The sequence below is a fragment of the Mesoplodon densirostris genome, chromosome 14 (genome assembly GCF_025265405.1).
Source record: "Mesoplodon densirostris isolate mMesDen1 chromosome 14, mMesDen1 primary haplotype, whole genome shotgun sequence".
In the NCBI taxonomy this organism is placed as follows: Eukaryota; Metazoa; Chordata; class Mammalia; order Artiodactyla; family Ziphiidae; genus Mesoplodon; species Mesoplodon densirostris.
The window spans coordinates 27,225,451-27,245,572 of record NC_082674.1 but is presented as its reverse complement, the minus strand read 5'-3'; the positions used below and the strand labels follow the sequence as shown (position 1 = coordinate 27,245,572).

The 20,122-nt window shown below is 40.1% G+C and overlaps 1 protein-coding gene across 1 annotated transcript in view; it reads right to left on the bottom strand.

The window, feature by feature from the left end:
• The window catches only part of RASGRP3 (RAS guanyl releasing protein 3), a 39,442-nt gene extending 21,169 nt beyond the window's left edge, over positions 1–18,273 (bottom strand). The window contains exons 1-9 of the mRNA XM_060116938.1: positions 18,204–18,273; positions 17,085–17,187; positions 15,213–15,275; positions 14,550–14,681; positions 12,974–13,121; positions 11,364–11,537; positions 10,863–10,979; positions 8,606–8,881; positions 1,345–1,422 (exon numbers count right to left, since the gene is read on the bottom strand). Of these exons, the coding sequence (XP_059972921.1) occupies positions 1,345–1,422; positions 8,606–8,881; positions 10,863–10,979; positions 11,364–11,537; positions 12,974–13,121; positions 14,550–14,681; positions 15,213–15,275; positions 17,085–17,187; positions 18,204–18,273 (1,161 nt within the window). The remainder of the gene's footprint in view (positions 1–1,344; positions 1,423–8,605; positions 8,882–10,862; positions 10,980–11,363; positions 11,538–12,973; positions 13,122–14,549; positions 14,682–15,212; positions 15,276–17,084; positions 17,188–18,203) is intronic.
• Between the last annotated feature and the right edge of the window lie 1,849 nt (positions 18,274–20,122).

The following is a 20,122-nucleotide window of genomic DNA, read 5'->3' as shown; positions in this document are numbered from 1 at the left end:
GCAGACAGTCCTGAGACCAGTCCAAATTCTCCTACTGACTGGCTCTGTGGTCTGTGTAAGATACCTATGCTCACCAGACTCTGTTTCCTTAACAGAGTTAATGAGATAACATATATATTATGACCTGCCAGGCATCCAACAACCAACAGGTGGCAATTAAGGTGCCTAGTTATAGGTAAAGGAAGGTGTCAGGAGGTGGCAATGCTGTGTGTGCACGTACAGGACAGCTTCATCACACCAAAGCTATGGAATGAGGGAGGAGCTTACGAATTCCTTTTTTTCAGTAACATTACTTTTCTTTCTAGCTCTCTCTTCATCACGCTAACTTTGAAGAGTCTGGTCTTAACCCCTCCCTTTGCCTGTGCTGTATCTTCCCACATGGCTGCCTTCTGCAGTGTCCCCAGGAGATGGGCTTCTTGGGGCTGGCAGGGAGGGGAGCATGGTGATGGAACCACCACAGACATTAAGAACAGATGCTACCAGGTCAACTGACTCAGACTCAAGTTCATAGTCTCCCACCTGGCCTTTACTGTGAACAGCATTCACAGTCATTCTGCCTCTTTCAGTTCAATGGTTCAGAATGGTAGTAGGTATTAATAGATGGACAGACTTAGGCCCTAGGGTTGCTGGCAACGTGCCACAGAACTCAACTGGTATGGAGGTAACGAATGAGACCTTCATAAGGAAACAGATCTCAGGATATAAGAAGCAGACAGAAATTTTTTTTCAACATACAAACCTCATCCTCATTGTAAATTTCATATTCACCCAGATATTTTTTTTACTAGTGCAAAGTATATCTGAGCTGCAGTCCACTTGCTAAGAGTAATGAGCAGTGTACATTCAGTTATGCAGTTTCTTCAACTCATTATATAATGTTTCTTTACTAAGAGTCAGCTATCAATTAAGTGAGACTCTATCCAATGTGATACTGAAATTCTGAGCTGGATGAATCATTAGTAGAGAAATTTGTGAATTATGATTAGGGTATTTAAAATTTATTAAATCTAATTTTTTGTAGAATCAGTTTTTTTTAAAAAAGCCTAGAATGGTCATTCAAATTATTGTTCCTACTTTTTTGGGGGTGGGGCAGGTTCTCAGAGGGAACATGGAAGATCAACAATAAAGCAGAGTAACTGGAAATGATGTTCTTCTTTGTTAGCTTCTAATGTGAAGAAATAATTATCTGTCAGGGCTAAGCTGTTCCATTGGTAAAATGGGAAAAATATAGATTTTTTAAATTCTTCAATCTTTAGATCACAAAGCACTACTGTAATGGCCAATTATTGTAAATAAAAAATAATGGTGCTTGTCACTGAACCTGAGAGAGAAAACAATACTCACCGATTTAGAATTTCTAGGCTCCAGCACCAGTGATAGTTTGTAAATATCATCTTCTGTGTGATAGAGGTCCAGAGAAAGCTACAACAAATTAGAAGGGATAAATAAAGATGTTGAATCATTTATTTACTTATTTATATTACTGAAATTTTTCCAAACTGAATGCTTAAGCTCAATGTCAAATAACTTGAGTGAATGTAGAACATTAAAAAGATAGCATGCAGAGGTGGAAAATGAAATTTTTTAAAGAAGTTTTAATATTTTATTTTTTGGCCATGCAGGATGTGGGATCTTAGTTCCCCAACCAAGGATCAAACCCACGCCCCCTGCACTGGAAGCACGGAGTCTTAACTACCGGACTGCCAGGGAAGTCCTGGAAAATGAAATTTTAAAAAGAAAAAAGTTAAACCTAGTGTGGTCATCAGCATCAACAAGAACCATTGACTCAATTTTTCTCGATAATTATTGAGTAGCTCCTAAGCACCAAGCAATGACCTGGAGATAAGGGATCCTTGATGTTACAGGCTAGGACCAGGGACAGGTGTATAAAATAAGACTTGGAAATGGAATAAATGGTGTCTTGGAGGTTTGACTAAAGAACTGCAGAAATAAAGGAGCAATTAATAGGTTTCTATTATTTCAGGGCATTGTGCTAAGTTCTGGTGATATAAAATGGTATAAAATCATTCCTGCCCTCAAGGGCCAGGCACTTTATTTGACTAAATAGGACCTGAACACAAAAAGATATATTCACATCAACAAAAGGCAACACATGCTAAATGTGAAGGAAGTTGCCCCGCTTTAAGGGCTATAGGAACTTTTCAGGGAGGCAGCCTGTAAAGCATGAGGGAGAGGTTTTGGAGACCGGTGCGTTTGAGTTCAAATTCTGAGCCTGCCACTGGTTAGCTCTGTGGCCTTGAGCCAGTTATTTCCTCTCTGACACTCAGTTTCCACTTCTGTAAAATGGAAATGATCACAAAAGTCCCTATCTAATTGGATTTTTATCAGGATCAAATGAAATAATGCATGTAAAGTACTTCACCCAGGGCCTAGTACACAGTGAAATCTCAGGAAATGTAATCTGGTGTTGTTGATGTTATTGTTATTATTATAGCTGTTACAACTACTTTTTTTTTTTTTTTTGCGGTACGCGGACCTCTCACTATTGTGGCCTCTCCCATTGTGGAGCACAGGCTCCGGACGTGCAGGCTCAGCGGCCATGGCTCACGGGCCCAGCCGCTCCGTGACATGTGGGATCTTCCCAGACCGGGGCACGAACCCGTGTCCCCTGCATCGGCAGGCGGACTCCCAACCACTGTGCCACCAGGGAAGCCCACAACTACTTTTATTATTATGTGTGGGGGCCACTGAGGACAGAAATGATCAGGATGGATTCACAGAGGAACTTGTGAACTGGGACCTAACTGGGAGGACTTGGAGAAATAAAGACAGAGAGAAAGATCAGGGTAGGCAAGGATAAGAATGTATACGAAGATTGAACTGCGTGGATAAAATCTGCAAAACCTTAAAATGCATGGTCCCATTTACCTAAAACAGAAGTCATAAGACTTAAAATAAGCCTGGATAATTCCCACACGTGCCCTTCAATGTTAAGAACCCGATGAATCATACCATTTTATCAACAGGGAAGAGAACCAGGTGCCCTGTCCTTTCTCTGACCATTTAAGCATGAAAATTTTCCTTTGACATATTTTGTCTAAAGATAAAGGCTTAATGTGAAAGGCTTTATTCCATTTCCAAGTCTTATTTTATACACCTGTCCCTGGTCCTAGCCTGTAACATCAAGGATCCCTTATCTCCAGCTCAGTGCCTGGTGCTTAGGAGCAAGAGAAAACTCAGAGGCACAGGATGTCTTTCAAGGATTTATCTTGCTGTCCTATCTCATTTTTTAAAAAAAGAAACTGGCATTATTTTTGCATCATTCATTCAACAAATATTTATTGGTCACCTAATGTATGGTGGGGACCATTGTAGTCACTATAGTAGTCACTATTCTAGCTACTAAATACAGCAGTTAGATTAAGGATTTCATATATCTGGTCATGTATTGCATTATCTAGACTTTGTCATCTAAAGGTTTTTTTAAGCATAATAAAATTGACTTTACTATAAAATTGCCCCAGTATCATTTCAGATCATGAAAATCATGCTCACAAAGAATGCACACTGTATCCACCTTCCACTGAACAGCAGTCACTTCTACCTCCAGGGGCCCTGCCTTTTTGCAGGAGAGGAACTGTCCCCATGTCTCAAACAAATGCTTTGAGGAACCAGCCCACCATATAAAAGAGTGAAGGGAGATGCATGAAAGGGATATTGTGATAGAGACATTGGTATAACAATGTATTTGGTAAAAGAGTTTTGCAGATATGATTAACTTGGGGATCTCTCCTCTTAGCTCAACAATAAGAAAAATTTGTGCTGATAAGTGGAATTTGACACTGGATCTCTGGGTTAGGGAAGCAATAGGGGAAGGTGTGATCACTGATGAATGGAAGATAGTCATTACTTATCTAAGTCAAATTGTTGTCAGTTTGATGACAATTGCCACATCTAATTTGTCAAGAGAAGTCAGAAATCTAGAGTTTTATATAAAATATCCTCATTTTTAAGCACTGGCAACTAATAACACATTTTTTTTTATGATTCCATGTGGGCCAAATAAAACACATCTGCCATGGGCAGTTGCCCACTGTTTTGTAAATTCCACAACAGAAGACTCTACTGGTCTCTAAGCTTCACGAAAGGAGACAGTACATTTGTAATTCCACCTCTATATTCCCAGTCCTAGTTTGCTACCTTGCATTGTGAATGCGACATAGACAGAAAACTGACTGACTTCTTCCTTTCGACTTCCTTGTTGTCAGGAAGCTTTGATGAGTATGTTCCTGTCCTCCTGACTCTTCCTCTGATGACAGCACTGGCATCTGCTGGAAAGGAGATGCCAGCAGTGCAAGAACATCCAACCAGAAACCCAAATAAGCCACACACGAAATAGGGGAGATGCTCTTTCAAAAGACACAGAACATCCCTGAGTATTTTCATATGTCAGATGGACAGATATCTGACTCTATGATGGAAATGTTTTTGTTTTCTCCCAATGTTTGCTCTCCATTTATTAGTGGTCGTATGAACCTAGGCAAGTCATTAACCTTCTTGAGTCTGTCTCTTGATCTGTAAAATGGGAATCATCAATAATAGTTCCCTCCCAGGATTGTTGTGAGGATTAAATGAGCTAATGGTGTCCAGTGGGATTTGTTTAGAGGGCCACACAGATGGGAACTGCAGGGTTTGGCTCCCAATCAGTGCAGCAGCCAAATGCCACTTGCTCATCCATGAGTGCAGAGCTGCCTTCTGGGTTAACTCTAGCCATCTCTCTGCTTTCCAAGCCGCGATTCTACTTGCTTTCTCGGATCTCCTCTGGGCCTTATGGCCCTGCACAAAGTGATCTGTTCTACTTCTTACGCACCTTTTAAATAATATAGGCAGCTTGTCAATGGGGTTTCAAAAATATTTATTTGTGTCTAACATATTTTAAGCTTGTTTGTTTCTAAAAAATGTTCTGAGTCACTGTTTCAGGTTGTTGCTTTTACATCCAAGCCTATTAGCAAAGATGGCTGTGGATTTAGTCTGCACCTTAGGACCGACATTGTCTTGACTGGAGAATTGTAAAATAACACACACTTGGTCATCAAACTATCTCCATTCACCATTTTTGCAATTCTTCCTCTTCCTCCTCCTCCTGCTCTTCTTCTTTCTTCTTTCTTCTTCTTCTTCTTCTTCTTCTTCGATTGTAAAAAATACAGGGGCTTTCCAGTAATTTGCATATACTCAGAATGGTAAATGTAACTGATAGATCTAAAAATACTATGAAAAATTCAGACTATTTCGAATACCATGAAACAAGAAGCATCAGTTTAAAAGCTCCTGGTTATATGAATTGGGATCACAGTGGAAAATGTCTTCTCCAGATCTTCCCTAAAAAGGGGAACAATCCAAATCCCAGCAGTTTGGTGGTGTAGTCCTCTTTCCTTCATGTGCCCAGTACTGTTCAGGGGGCTAAGATTACAATGATAAAAATGGCAAACATAGTCCCTGCTCGCATAGATTTTAGTTTGTAATTAACTCTTTTTTACACACCCATGAAGAGGGAGAGAGATTATTTAATTTTCACAGATGCAAAATAAAGTAAATGTCAGCAATATTCCCACATTACAGAGTAAATGTCCATCAGAGAGAGAGAGAGAGAGCCGCAAACTGGGATTCAGAAGTTGGCTATTTGCAAGACTTTTGTCCGTTATGAATCACAGCTTCTTCATTTCTAAAATAGGAAGAGACAGGGGTGATGTTACACCCTCTGACCTGCCCAGGCTACATCACAGGGTGTGTGTGCGAATCTACTGAGGCAATGTATGTGAAAAGTGCTGTGAAAACTGTAATCAATTATTACAGAAAGTTCAAGCATTGCTATACAGCCTACTGAACAGAGCAGGCATTTAGTAATTGTTCATTAACTTAAGAGTTCTCATTTTCTTTCTTCCAGGGCTCTCAATCATATATCAGCTTCCTCACCTGGGACTATGTTTAGAAGCAGTCACTTCAGGCAGAAACTTGACCTAGAGTCTTGGAGCAAAAAGAATCACCCCTTCAATGCTGTGCTTAATAAGAATGACCTCACATGCATTTGGGCAGCTGCAGTCAACGTATGGTTCTAATCTCAACAGGTATGTGGTTCATGAAATGCTCACTAGGCTCCAGTGAACACCTCCTGGGAGTCTCCTCCATCCTCATTTTGAGGAGATTAATCTGCCTAGGGCCAGGAAGAATGAATGCACTGAACTTTCTCCTTGGTTGTGGGTAGAGAGGAAGGCTTTTGGCTTTAAATAGAAACTGGCTTGACAATCGTGCTCATCTGCGGAACTGTGCTATCCTGATGAGCCACTGGGCTGCAACCACAGAATAAGGCTGACACTTGGTTCCTTAGTCCCAAGGCTCCACCATTCCTTACATCTAGCACCACAGAAGTTTAAAGCTGGATGAGATCTTACAAATGAGCACAAAACCCTTTAGGAAAAATCCAAAGTCAAGACTAGTTAGCAAGGAGACAAAGCTAAGTAACTGCAGAGGCAGGGCCAAAAGCTATGTCTCCCATCTGAGATTCTTGCCACTATATTACATTATACTATACAACACTGCTGTGACTAAATATGGTGCTTGGTGGCTTCTAAATTTTCTTTCAATTCCTGAGAGAGAGAGAGAGAGAGAGAGATACACAGAGAGACTAGGAGATTGAGTCTTTTTCTTTTTTCTTTCGTTTCTAGCAAAAAAGGAATTATTTCTTAGCTTTTACTTCTGGAGTTCAGATTTTCCATCTGCAGCCCCAAAATTTCATTCAAAATCCTTTAGTATTTCTCAAATATCTGTCCAGATGTTGCCTGCTTAATTTACAATTCAAATTTCTTTTCCCTACCCCATCATTATCTTTTATCCGGATGAGGAATTGCCCAGCATAGGCAGCTGCTCATGAAGTTCTCCCCCAGCTCGTGGAGGCAGCCTGAGCACAGACACTTGGAGCCTAGGCTACGCCCCGAGACTGGTCTGCAGACATCACCTGTGGCTGTGGGGTTATAGTCTGATTAGGGCTGCAACTCTGGTCACTTATTCGTGGAAACAGATTTACATGGCAAATGGTTAATAAAGGCAGCTGTCTGGATTATTGTGAGGTTCCCCCACCCTAATAGAGAATGTCTGTGTGTTTACTATTTGTTACACAAACTCAACCCCAAGAGATTTGTGCTTCTGTGTGTTGGCTACTTCTGCTTTATACTAAGAATGCAGCTGCCATTATCGCCTACACCTAGGGGTTCTCTTCTTTGGTAAACAATTCTGTGTTCTAGGAACAGTTTTTGAGAAGGTCTAGGAACTGCACTCTTATCCCAATGCAGCAGTCCTAGAGGATTTAGCCCTTCGGAGCTCCAGAGGGGTTCTTGTTTTCATTCCCCATGGCCACTGGAGGAAAGTAGTCAATTCGCTGTTGCAGCCAAGTTTCAGATGCTACAGTGTCATAAACCCAAACAAGGAAGTAGCTCCTCCACTTGTTTAAGCAAGGGTGAGAGAATTTGCTTATGCCTCTTTCCCCCTGACAAAGAAGCAGCCAATGGGAAATGTTCTCTACTATACACCTGTGCGTCTAAAAGTGCTAGGACCTAGAGACCAGCTAATGGTGTGTGCTGTCAAGGCCAAAACGTATGAGCAGTAGGTGAATTTCTTCCAACCCACTCCTAAATACAGCACCCAGTTCATCTGCTGAGCTCCTAAATATGCCAGGTATCGGGTGGGCCAAAAAGTTCTTTCAGGTTTTTCCGTTAAGATGTTATGCAATACTATGAGAGGTGCTGGGGAGGTGCGATGTATAAGGCAGGTAAACAGAAAAAAAAATCTGATGTCAAGTGATACCTCCTATAGATAAGAAAGTACAAAGTACAAGCGCAACACATGTGACAGATGCCTTACTGCTTTGGAAGGAAACAGAGAATGCTCCAGAAAGACAGAGGCTTTTGAATTTAAGCTAGTCATGGCGGGATTGGGGGGTGGGTAAGGAAGGAATTTTCCAAGAAAATGCAAAGCCAGAAAGTAGAAGGCAGCAATTTGTGGTGGAAAGTATAAGTCCCACATTCCTCAAAGGCAGGTGTGATGCGGGGTCGGGTGATAACAAACGAGGAGAAACTGATAGTCAGAAAACAAGTCGTGAAGGGCTCCAGTGGCAGACTGGGACCTGCATCTGGTGGTTTGGGGAGGCTGGTGGGGGTTATGGGGAGGGAGATCTCAGAGGAGGTCCCCGCATTACTCCAGGCTTCAACTACAGCAGTGCAGTGAGGATCAAGAGAAGCTGATGAGTTGAGGGCATATAGAAGGAGGTGATGAATTAGATGAGTGTGATGAGGCAGAGGACAGGGCTGGAGGGCCTCTCTAAGAACTGCAGAAACCAGAGCCGTGGAGGCGGAGACTGGAACCCTCAAAGCAAAGGGAACTTTCTTTGCTCAGAGATTGGTGTCTCAAGTCGCTTGGATTACAGGTGTGAGTTTCCCTCCCTTCATCCTTTGAGATTTCTTCCCAGCTACTGACCCTGAAATCAACCCCTCCCCCACCCTCATTGTGAAGTGCTGGCATGGATCTTCCTGCATACCCTGGGAAGTGAGGTGCAGGAAAGTTATTAGCACAAACTCCAGTCCGTTGGACTCACCGTGAGCAAGTTGATCAAATCCAGGTTGGGTTCCAAGTGGTGAGAGGCATTCTGTAGGGAGACCAGTTCACTCAAGGTAACGGAGAGCTGGTGCATTTTCACAATGTTCACTTTGTTCTCCTCCATCCAGTCTGGGAAAATGACATGGACTGCTATCAAGTCTTTCAAGTGGACGCCAAGGATTGGGATTTTGAAGCCATCACAGTCGGCAAAGGCCTTGCGGTAATTACAGTAATTGCCGTTGGAGGAGACCAGCTCCATCATTTCATTCCAGTTCTGGGAACAGATGGAAAAGTAGTATTTTCAAACAGCCTTCCCTTCTGCCCACCCTCAGGCCCAACAGTGTGTGGCTAGGAAATTCCTCGCCTACTGAAAGAAGTATCAGTTGCACCAACATTGATGCAGGGAAATATTAACCAGGGAAAAGAAAGTTAGAAAAATGTACTAGGCTTGGCTATGAGTTGGACAGCCTGTTCCATTCTGTGGCAAAAGAGAAATAGCCCACACCTCTGCCTACCTACTAGGGGTGTTGAGATGTTAAATAGCATCATGTATATATAAGTATTTTGTAATTCATGGAAATATTACAATCCACAAATACAAGCATGTATTGTATTGAAGTATGTAGTATATTAAAATTTCCTAGTTGTTCCAAGAAAGTTGCATTCAAGATATAACTTGAAGGGGCCAGTATGAGGTAGGAATAGTCATACTGATGTGTGAGATAGCTGTGGTTTTGGACTCTGCCACTAACTAGGAGGGTGACCTTAAGCAAGTCACTTCACTTTTGGGGACCTCAGTTTTCTTTTCTGTAAGAAAGAGGAGTTCAAATAAATAATTTTTGAAGACATACTGGTGGTTCCAAGCTTATATGAGCCTCCACTGAATTCTTATTCTTTACAACGTTTAAAATATGTTTTGTTCTTTACTGGAAATTCAATACTAATCTAAAGGAAAATGAAACACATAATGAGCCCCATTATACTTGGAAAGGGTGCAGTGTTTGAGGTCACTCAGCAGTGCTTCTGTGGTTTATATTCTCCTGTTTATATGCACAAGCTATTGTTGGTTGCCTAACGGCAGCCATACCTTCCCAATAGACCCATGTGTCTACTTTCGATCAGTCTACTCTTTCTCATGTGTCTCGGATGATGCTGTTTCCATGCCCAGATCCAAGGATGGGTTCTGATCTACCATCTTCATAATTCCATCCCTCTGGTTTGTGATTGGTTCAGGAACACAGAGTTAAGCCAATCACTACATTGTATTCCTCTGGATACTGTTATTGGCCCAGAGGTGGGCATGTGATTTGAGATGGTCCAATCTGTCTAAAAAAGAAGGTCTTTTATTCCATGGGTGCAGAGCTGAAGAGAGATTTTCCCTATCTCTAACTTTCATAAACAAGAAAGCATAATTTTCCTGTTGCTGCAGACAGCCCAATCAGGAGGGAAACCAATCCGATGAAAAACAAAAACTAAAACAAAAACCTCATACTCAGAGGAATACAGAGCAACTGAGCCAGAACTCTGATCAGACCATGCCTGGACTTGGCCCTGCCTCTGGACTTTCAGGTATGTGAGACGATCCATTTCCTTATTGTTTAAGCAATTCCAAGATTTTTCTTTTTTTAACTTACAGCTGAAAGTGTCCTTACTGATATAGCAAAGTACACGCTTACAAGGAAATCTTTTCATAAGGATGAAATGTTCTTTTTTGCTCAATAAGGAAAAATATTATTGTGGTCTGGAAATAAATATGGCAGAAAAAGTTCAGTTTGGGAAACAATCATTGCTTAAAAATTTTTTTTTATCCCTGAAAACTGAGCTATAAATATGAGGGCTTTCTATACAAAAGATTTCTTTCTGTCCCCCCTTCCTTTGTGTCTTCCACCGTGTTGAACACAGTACTATGAAGAGAGCAGGTGTTCAATGACTTCATTTGAGGACGGGACGGTAGGAATGATTTCTGTCATATTTGCCTTGTAACCCCCATGTATTTCACAATGCCTATCACATAGTAAGCACCAAACACATATTTTTTGAATATTTACAACTGCAATATGTTAATGGTGTTCAAAGCATTCCTATTAGGACACTGCTGCCACCTATAATCTTGTTTTTCCAGGTGGTATGGCTGTAACCTCCTATTGTCTAAGAAGAAAACTTTCCCCTTCTGAGTGACATTTGTTAGGATCATCCTACCCCCAAACAACTTACAAATGAACTTTTTACTTGGTTTATGATCTGATCCACTGTACCTTTGTAACTTCTGAAGAAAGATGAGAATGGGTCTCTTTGAGCCGGGAAATGGAGCTATGACTAAGGCCTCCTACCACTGCCATCAGGGTGTTAAAATTTTTGAGCTGAAGGAGCTTCTGCAATAAAAAAGGTTAACTTCAATACTTTGTAACAATTTTTGAATTATTCTGACCTTTTTGAGGTACAGATGAAGCCATACACTTTAACAACAAGGATGTAGGGAAAATAGTATCAATTCAAAATGAAGTACAAATGAAATCCACTAGAAAAATATATCAATCATTACACAGAAAAATAGCTACATTAAATGCTTCCAAATATGGCCAATTAAAAGCAATCTTCTTGCATGAGAGAAGTATATTTGCTCATTAGACATTTATGGGTAGTTTAATTGGCTTTTATATTGTGAACCCCAAATTTTTTCAATGACTTTTCTCAATAGTGTGAATGAATATCTAGAATCCTTTGAGAATCCCAATCTAATTAACAGACATACATACCTTGGCAACATTGATAAACTTTGTGATGACTTCTGCCCTTTGCTGAGGGGTTGGTTTGCTAAGAACCATCAACTGGACCCACTTAGAGATTCCATTAAATAAAGCAATAGATCTCTCCAAGGTCGGGTTATTCTCCAGGCAGCCATGGATGACATAGCTTTGGTAATCAGTGAACTAGTAAAGGAAGATTCAGAGACTCTGAATTATAATGGAGTCTGAAAAAATTATAAATTAGAATGTTGCATGGAAGAGGTGAGATAATGTTTCACAACAGCATAACGATTTCTTTCATTTCACATTTATAACGGCATCTTACAAGTTTGAATATATCTGTATCTTTAACATGTTATTTTGCTGCATTTCACTCTTCCACACCCAGACGCACACTTATTACACACCACAGTGTTGATGGGAGGAGGAAGGGACAAGACTCAAAGTCATATTCCAGTGAGTCCAAAATTTGCTGGATCATAAGATCCACCTGGGGCATTTGCTAAAATACTGGTTTTGGGGAACATGTCAGACCTAAAGGATCACTGTTCCAGAGGAATAACCTAAGAATCTCCATTTTTCACCCACTACTGGTGATTCCAATGGTCAGGCAAGTTCGAGATACAATGGCATACATTAAAGAAGAGGAAATGAATATAAATATCATAATTTCAAGTCAGAATAAGTTTGCAATGTGTTTTCAAGAAGAAAAGAGAAAAAATAGAAATTGAGTAAGGCTGCTCTTTGGCAAAGCTGACACATATTCAGGAAGTCAGCATGGATGTCATCAGATACATATGAGCCTCCTACCATATAAACAGAGCAGGGCATTCCCTCTCATGGCCTGCCTGTGGGGAATCAAAAGGTCCTCTCCAAGTAGGGTTACTTAGTGAAAAGAATCAGTCTTTCAGAAATCCATACTTCTAACCTCATGTTCTTATTTGCAAGCAATAACGTAATTCATTATTTGGCATCTTGGAAAAGAAGGAGTGACTTCCCCAGAGCTTGGTTAGACAAAGACAAAGGCTGTTTGTGAACCATTGTGGAAATATCATAACAAATGGATAGTGAGTAGGTGGCTAGGAAGAGATCACAGTCAGGAGGAAGAAAAAGGATGCAGAGGAGTAGGAAAGAAAAATTTAATCCAGGATATCCATCCCTGAGAAAGAAACAACCTGATGTTGAGATTCTCCTGAAATCTTACAATTCCTATTTTCAACCTATATCCATAATCAGGCATTTATACGTATCCCAACTTAAATAAATATTTCTTCTTCCAAAATGAAGGGCACAGCTAAACATGTTCACTTGGGAGAAGTCAACGAAGCTAAATAAACCTTGAATGGTTAAATCTCCACTGAATATTTAGAAAATCATGCTTTAATCCTATGAAAGGAGACATTGAAAATAGCAACAGAAATATAGCTCCTGAGCCATAAAATAAAGACAGGATAATATTTATCTTTGGTTAAAAGGGATTGTTCCTGTGAGTTAAGGGCACTTTTCCAGTGGAGCACAGTGACAGAGGCTGCCAACACTTCAGAGTATGAAAATGCAGCTCTTGGTAAAGTTGGCATGGTGGTTGTTATCCTTGGAAGAATAAATGTCCAGTTTCTTACTGAGATCCTTCTAAAAGATTTATGCTCCAGAAAAGTGAGGTGCTCAGCCAATTCAATGGGCTCCAGATGGTCAAAGAGCAGACAGGCTTTTCCCTTCTTGGATACTTTTTTCCTCTGTGTGACTCTTCTCATCCAGTCATAGGAAGGACTATAAAAGAAGAGTGAGTCTGGTCAATGTGCTGAAAGCTCATTTCACTCAATGGAAGTTATTAACCTACTGACTGTGTAACTCTTGACCTGCTTCCAGGGGCTTGTGCAAAATACACGCCCAGTCCTTCATATTTGAAGAGAAAACCACTGACCCATTGCCAATAGAATATAAATTTCAAGTTGTTTTTCCATACAGTGTGGGTTTGCACTGATTCATCCAGAATCCCTTACTTGGTATTTCCTGTGGCCAGTAAGGTTTGGATCATGAGGGAGAGGTTAGGGCTAGGTATATAAATTTTGGAGTTTATCAATATATAGGTGGTGATGGAAACCATCAAAAGCTGGTTCTCACACTTCAGCAACATATGGATTATTTGAAAAGCTTGTTATAAAGACAGAGACCTAGACCTCACTACCAGAGATTCTGATTTACTAGGAATGAATAATCTGAATAAACTGTATTTTTTAGTATAAACATTTATCAAACTCTTAGATGTCCTAGGCACCACTATAATCACAAGTATTAACTCATTAAATCTTCACAACAACTCTACCAGGTAATACTACTATTACTCCCATTTTATAGATGAGAAAATATAGGCACAGAGAGATTAAAATTTTACCCAAGATCACACAGCTAGTAAGTAGAGGAGTCAGGCTGAATAATCCTTATTTTTAACAACATCCTTAATAACTCCTGATCACTCACCACTGATCACTCTTGAAGAAGTATTCTAGGAAAAGAGACTAGAGTATGAATGCCTAGGACACAAGAGCACATATTTGCAATATGGATAACCATACTCACAGGCCTAAAATAGTTTTGTCTACAAAGTTAGCTAGTCAATATAAAATGCTAGCCTAATTAGCACCAAGTTCCTAATCACTGAGCTAACCAGTTCATGGCACCACTATGGTCAACATTTGTACAGCCTCAGGCTGACCTCAGAGCATCTCAAACTTGAATGAGCATATGAATCAGCTGGGGATCTTATTAAAATTCAGTTTCCAGTTCAGCAGGTTTAGGGTGGGGCATGAGATTCTGCATTTCTGTTGAGCTCCCAGGTGATGCCAATGCTGCTGATCCACAGACCACACTATGAGTGGCAAGGGTATAGGAGACTAGATTCAGTAACCAAGTACTGAGCATCTGTTATGTGCCAAATGCTTTCACATATTATCTCAGGTATTCATTGGATGATCATAATACCCCATGAGAAAGTACAATCCCCGTTTTACAAATACAGAAACTGAAGCTTGGAGAGAGAAACTCTGTCCGATGGGACTGTGCTCCTTGCACCAAAGCTTTCCTCAGAGAAGCACACCTTGATTCTGAAATGGTATGGATGGAGGTTAAGTGGGGTCATCACTACACCCTCCCTCAAACAGTGGACTCATGTTTGAAAGAAGCTTGTGCCACTCTTACATGCTGGATATGTCGATGAGGCTGACGTGTTTCTCATATCCTAGTTGACTAGCTACTTCCCGGAATTCCTCAGTCATACGGATCAAACCGAGGTCCAAATTAAACTCTGCGGGAAACTTCAGAATCCAGTACCTGAAAGGCATCAAGTATTTTTGACAACTGGAAGATTTCAAGCTAGACTTCTATGGAAACCATGGTATCATTTTACAGATTACATTTAACAATGCATCAAGACCACAAACCAAATTAGCAATCTCCCATCCCTCATCCATCACATTGAGTCTCTCTCTTCCCGCCTTTAATCAAGGACTCAAATCCACCACTCCCACCCTGAGCCTTTCTTTCTCTCTCTTCAGAACCATTGCTGAGAAGAAACCCTTATCCCAATTCATGGCAAGTAGGTGGGAATGTGCATGATGAGGGAGTAGAAAAAAATGAATGTACTCTTTCTAAGAGCTGCACATTGACACTGCTTGATCTACAGTCCAAAAGAAAGATGAATTCTACTCCCAGGAACAGAGAAGGGCCAGTTTTAATAAAATCAATAAAAGGGGGACTTGAGTCGATTCTATTGTCAGGCTTGGTCTGTTGTATGGTGAAAAGGAAACTGTCAACAATTGCAGAACTAGAAACTACAAGACAATTAAATTCGTAAATATTTACCTCATGAAGTAACAGATCTTTAATCGAAATTCATCACAGCTTTCTCCACTGGCATTTCGATACGTACACTAGTTAAAGAAAAATCCTTGCACGTTCCTTTGCACAGACCTGCAGCTGTTTGATCAATTTAGATGAATTCCTAATAAGAAGGCCATACTAGGAATATTAGGGTTATGTGAACGTTCAAATGGAGAGAAAAGTGTGTTCTGGTGACATCAGCGCTAAATAATTGACACAATGTATTATTGCTCTGGGATGTACTGTTTTGGTCTGGAAGAGAAGCCATTTATAAAATTAGTTTTACCTTCCTGAGCACTTACCAAGTGATGACTGTCAACTGTAATTACAAATATACTACCAACCAATAGTACATAAAAGCACCATTTTAGCCACAAAGATTTTATATATAGGATTAATGCTTTATATAAGTACTCTAATTTCTTTAGTATTTGAAAATGTCATTTTTGGGTATATTAATACACATGTTGTGTTGTGATTTAGTTTCAAGTCTATTTAGTCATACTCTTTTTAACTAACATATATTGAGCTCCTGCTATATGCCAGGCACCATGGATATGCAGTGAGCAAGGAATCAAAAGGGAGGAATATCTAAAGAAATGTTAATTCATAGGCAGTTTCAACTTTCATACAATCTGTACTTTCTGATATTAAACTTTACTGTGCCTAAATATCCCTTTCTATTTGTGTTTCATATAGCAGCAGACATGCTAATGATGAGAGTGCTGTTTGTGGGCACATTTTTGGACAGTGTTTGCATCCTGAGGCAGGTGGACCAGACTGAGGCAGTTCCCTCCATCCTTCTCTATGTACTGCCCTTCAGTAGTGGGACCTGTGGAATCCTTGGACCACTAGGTATTAGTATTTTGCTCACTTCCAGGGACCTCTGTTCAGGGTGAATGTCCCCTTATCTTCTCTAACATCCCCTTCTGCCCCGAGGTTGGGGGCATGTTGGAAGAAAGAAGTAGAAAGTGGAGGAAGCTTGAAGTAAGCAGATGGAAGCCACACTGGCCCTAATAGTACTCAATGGACCCTCTCCCTCTGAGGCTCCCTTTGTCCTGCAAGGCTTCTCACTCATCTGCAGGACCCCTTGGCTTGCAGCCGGCAAAGACTGTAGGAACCAACATTAGTGGTTATATAATAAACATTAGATCTCGGGGAATAAAACCTCTGTATAAATGTGTGACTGTTTTGTAGCCATTTTCAGTCATTTGGCTCTTAACTACCTTTTAGGACTGTACCGTGTACAAAAGTGGTGGACTGTTAAAAGCCCTTATTATAGAATGGGATTTCTAACTATGGATTTTTGTTTTGCTTTTATATCAGGAGAAAATTTAAAATTAATATCAATTAACAAATTGTAATAAACCTGCTAGAATATTTCTTGTGTCTTGCCAGCAAGAGAAGATGTGAAAATTTAGGTGGTGTTTATGCCTGAGCCAGATCATATTATTTTGGCTGGCATTTCCATATGTCTAAACTGTATCCTCTAGGTCCACCATTCTGCATTCCTAAAAGGAATAAATTAGCTCTTGAATCAGTGTTAAATATTCTTTCATTACACTAACAGCAGAAATATTTAAGACAAGTTAGAAACATTCAGTCTACAGCTCCTGTTTCATTTTATATCTAGTGATTATTTCCAAGCAGAGCCAAAACATCCAGATGGATAGTTAACTATTTGGTCAATCATCCAGATGTTTTGTCTAGACATCTATATATATTCACAAAACAGCTGGATAACTGACTGAAGACTGTTTATTCATCTTAATTTACTGGCTGTGGCTAGACACTCTATCTAAATACAGAACTTGATTTATGATTGTAAAAATTACACAGTAGTTGAAAAGATATATGCAGAGAAGTTTTTCTGCCAACTCAGTGGAAGATAAATACCATCGGTGCATAAGTAGAACTATTCTTGGCAAATAACTATTATTCAGCTCTCCATTGTCATCTGTTAAAAAATAAAATAAAATGAGAGGTGAGGAGACGACAGTACATACTACTTTTCTCTTTTTCTAATATCAGTAGAGAAACATCAGTGTCAAAATTTTCTTGTAGACCCAATTATCATTTTCCTCCTACTTCTGCTGGTATTTCCTTGCAAATTAAGTGGGTAGGTCTCACCCTTCCTCTGATGTAAGGTTGCCAAATTTCACAAATAAAAATACACAACACAGTTAAATTTGAATTAAGTAAACCACAAATAATTTTTTAGTATACGTATGTCCCATGCACTATTTAGGACATACTTATACTAAAAATGTGGCTCATCTGCAATTCAGATTTAACTGAGCATCCTGTATTTTATCTGGCAACCCTTCTCTGTCTGGTTTAACTCTTCCTATAACAATCAGTTCAACAAACAACTCCTTTGTGACTCTGTTTGTAAAAGGAATAATCCAAAATGCTGAGGTAGATGAACAACATAAAAGGCATATAGCTGTAAAGTATACAACCTAGTAGGAGATACAAGACATATACACAAAGACAGAATGCAGGAGCATTCTGGGCAACTCACTCTTGTCTAAGCCAAAAGACCAAGAAATTATCACAGCAGCATATACCACGTACCATAAGAAAGTCATAAAGGGCTGTGGGAGAGTGGAGGAAGCAATCAGCATTCCTGACAGGGGAGATTAGGAATGATATTATGAACATCTAGGGTGACATCTGAAATGAGCTCTGAAGTAGAATTTCAGTGAAGTAATATGATAAAGGCATGGAGGTAGAAAGATGCAGGGAATGTTCCAGAAACATTAAGTGAATAGTATGGCTGGGGTATCAGCTGTGGGCAGTAAAGGGAAGGAAATGCAGAGGGCAGTGATACGGGGGAGACAGATTGGGGTCAATCAAAAAGGCCTTAAATACCAAGGTATGGAGATTGAATTCTGTTCCACAGCCACACCTACATCAGAACAGGGGGAAGTAAGAGTAGCAAGATGTACAGAAGGGAGAAAAGGCTCATACCAAACATCTCAATGCAAGTGCTCAGCAGTTCATCTAATGTTGCCGCTTTCCCAAGTCCACTTGACCCCATGGTTATTTAGCCGTTGTCAAAAAACTAGGGGCATTTTCAACATCATGTAGACCATCTCCATAATCATGCAAGCAGGTGATGTTTGTGCCTAGTGGTGGTCTCTGTCCTAGAGTCTCAAGACTCTAAAGAAACAAGAAGAAAAAAATATCAGACTAGAGTTCTGCCATCCATTAAAGCATGCCTTTCCTACCTGAAAAGATAATGACTTCCACTGACTATATTTCTGCAAGAAAAGCATCAAAGTGACAGAGATTGTGTGAACCACCATGATCGCAAAATGCCTACGAATCTGTTCCTTAGCATGTATGATGCTCTGAAACCACGGAAATGTTCCCTATTAAATACCATCCCATTTAGCAGCTGAAAAAAAATTTTTTTTTTTTTTTGGCGGTACGCGGGCCTCTCACTTTTATGGCCTCTCCCGTTGCGGAGCACAGGCTCTGGACGCGCAGGCTCAGTGGCCATGGCTCACGGGCCCAGCCGCTCCACGGCATGTGGGATCTTCCCGGACCGGGGCACGAACCCGTGTCCCCTGCATCGGCAGGCGGAATCTCAACCACTGTGCCACCAGGGAAGCCCTGAAAAATTTTTTTGATACAACATGTTACACTTCATATTCTTAAGTGATAAAGACATTCAAGAGTACATTGTTATAAACGTTACTTGGTTTAATATTATTACAAGTATATAGAGGGAGATAAGTTTAAAGAGCAAATATATTGATGAGCGTTATCCTCAGGGATCATGTAAACGTTCAACAACTGGTTAAAAAAAAAATCTTATTTGCATAACTTCTCTAATAGTAACAGTATTATTAATAGTAGTAAAATATTAACAATAATCTATTGAACATCCACATTACGTACCAGGCACTACACCAAATGCTTTGCATATATTATACAACTTGATCTTCATAAAGATACTGTAAGGTAGTTTATTATTTCCAGTTTACAGACAAGGTCATGGGATTCACACAGATTTAGCAACTAGTTGAAAACCATACAATTATTATGGCCTTGAATCAGGACTCCATTATAAAATAAAGTTTTGGGCTTCCCTTTTTCCCTTTTATTGCTCTCCCAAGTGGGGATATCATAAGGCTGTCATAATTTTGCCCCCTAATCTTGTGTGAAAAATGGCACTCCACACCATCTCAGAGAAAGGATATAAACCAGATTATCTGTCACAGAGATAGTAGAAAAATGTGGGCATGACAGCTATCCCATTTTATAGCACTGTCATGGGGAAAGTGGGATTAGGAACAACCTCTAAGAGATGCTTATACCGAAAGTATCCCTGTTGGAAACATACCATCATTTTATTTTACAGAGCAAGTCCTTGATGCCAGCTCCATATAAGGCTTAGAGAAATTGAGAGGTCATCATGATGTAAGACAGTTACCCACTGTGGATAGTTTAGGAGGTAAACGTGGCCATTGGGAATTCACTCTTGAACAGTTTAAAGTCAATGTCGATTTTACTCTCAAAGTTAATTTGTTCAACTGGTAGTCATGGAGCACCTGACAATTGCTAGGCACTAGACAAGGCATTGAGGCTGCCAAGACGAACATATCATTGTCTCACCCCTGCCTTCAATGGGCTCATAGTCAACTTCAGAAGGCAAACACGTGAATGAATAGAAAAAAAAACTAAGGCCCATATGTGTGGCTGTATTAGTTTAGTGGTACCACTGAAGAGTGACATCTGAATGAGTCTGTCCACCAGCTGTATAAATCAGGTGCAAACATACTCTTGTGCTAAAGGTACTACTCTTAGAGCATCAAAAGAAGTATTATTTCATGTATCATAAAAATAACGGAAACACTGGGTCAATGCTGTCCCACTTCTGG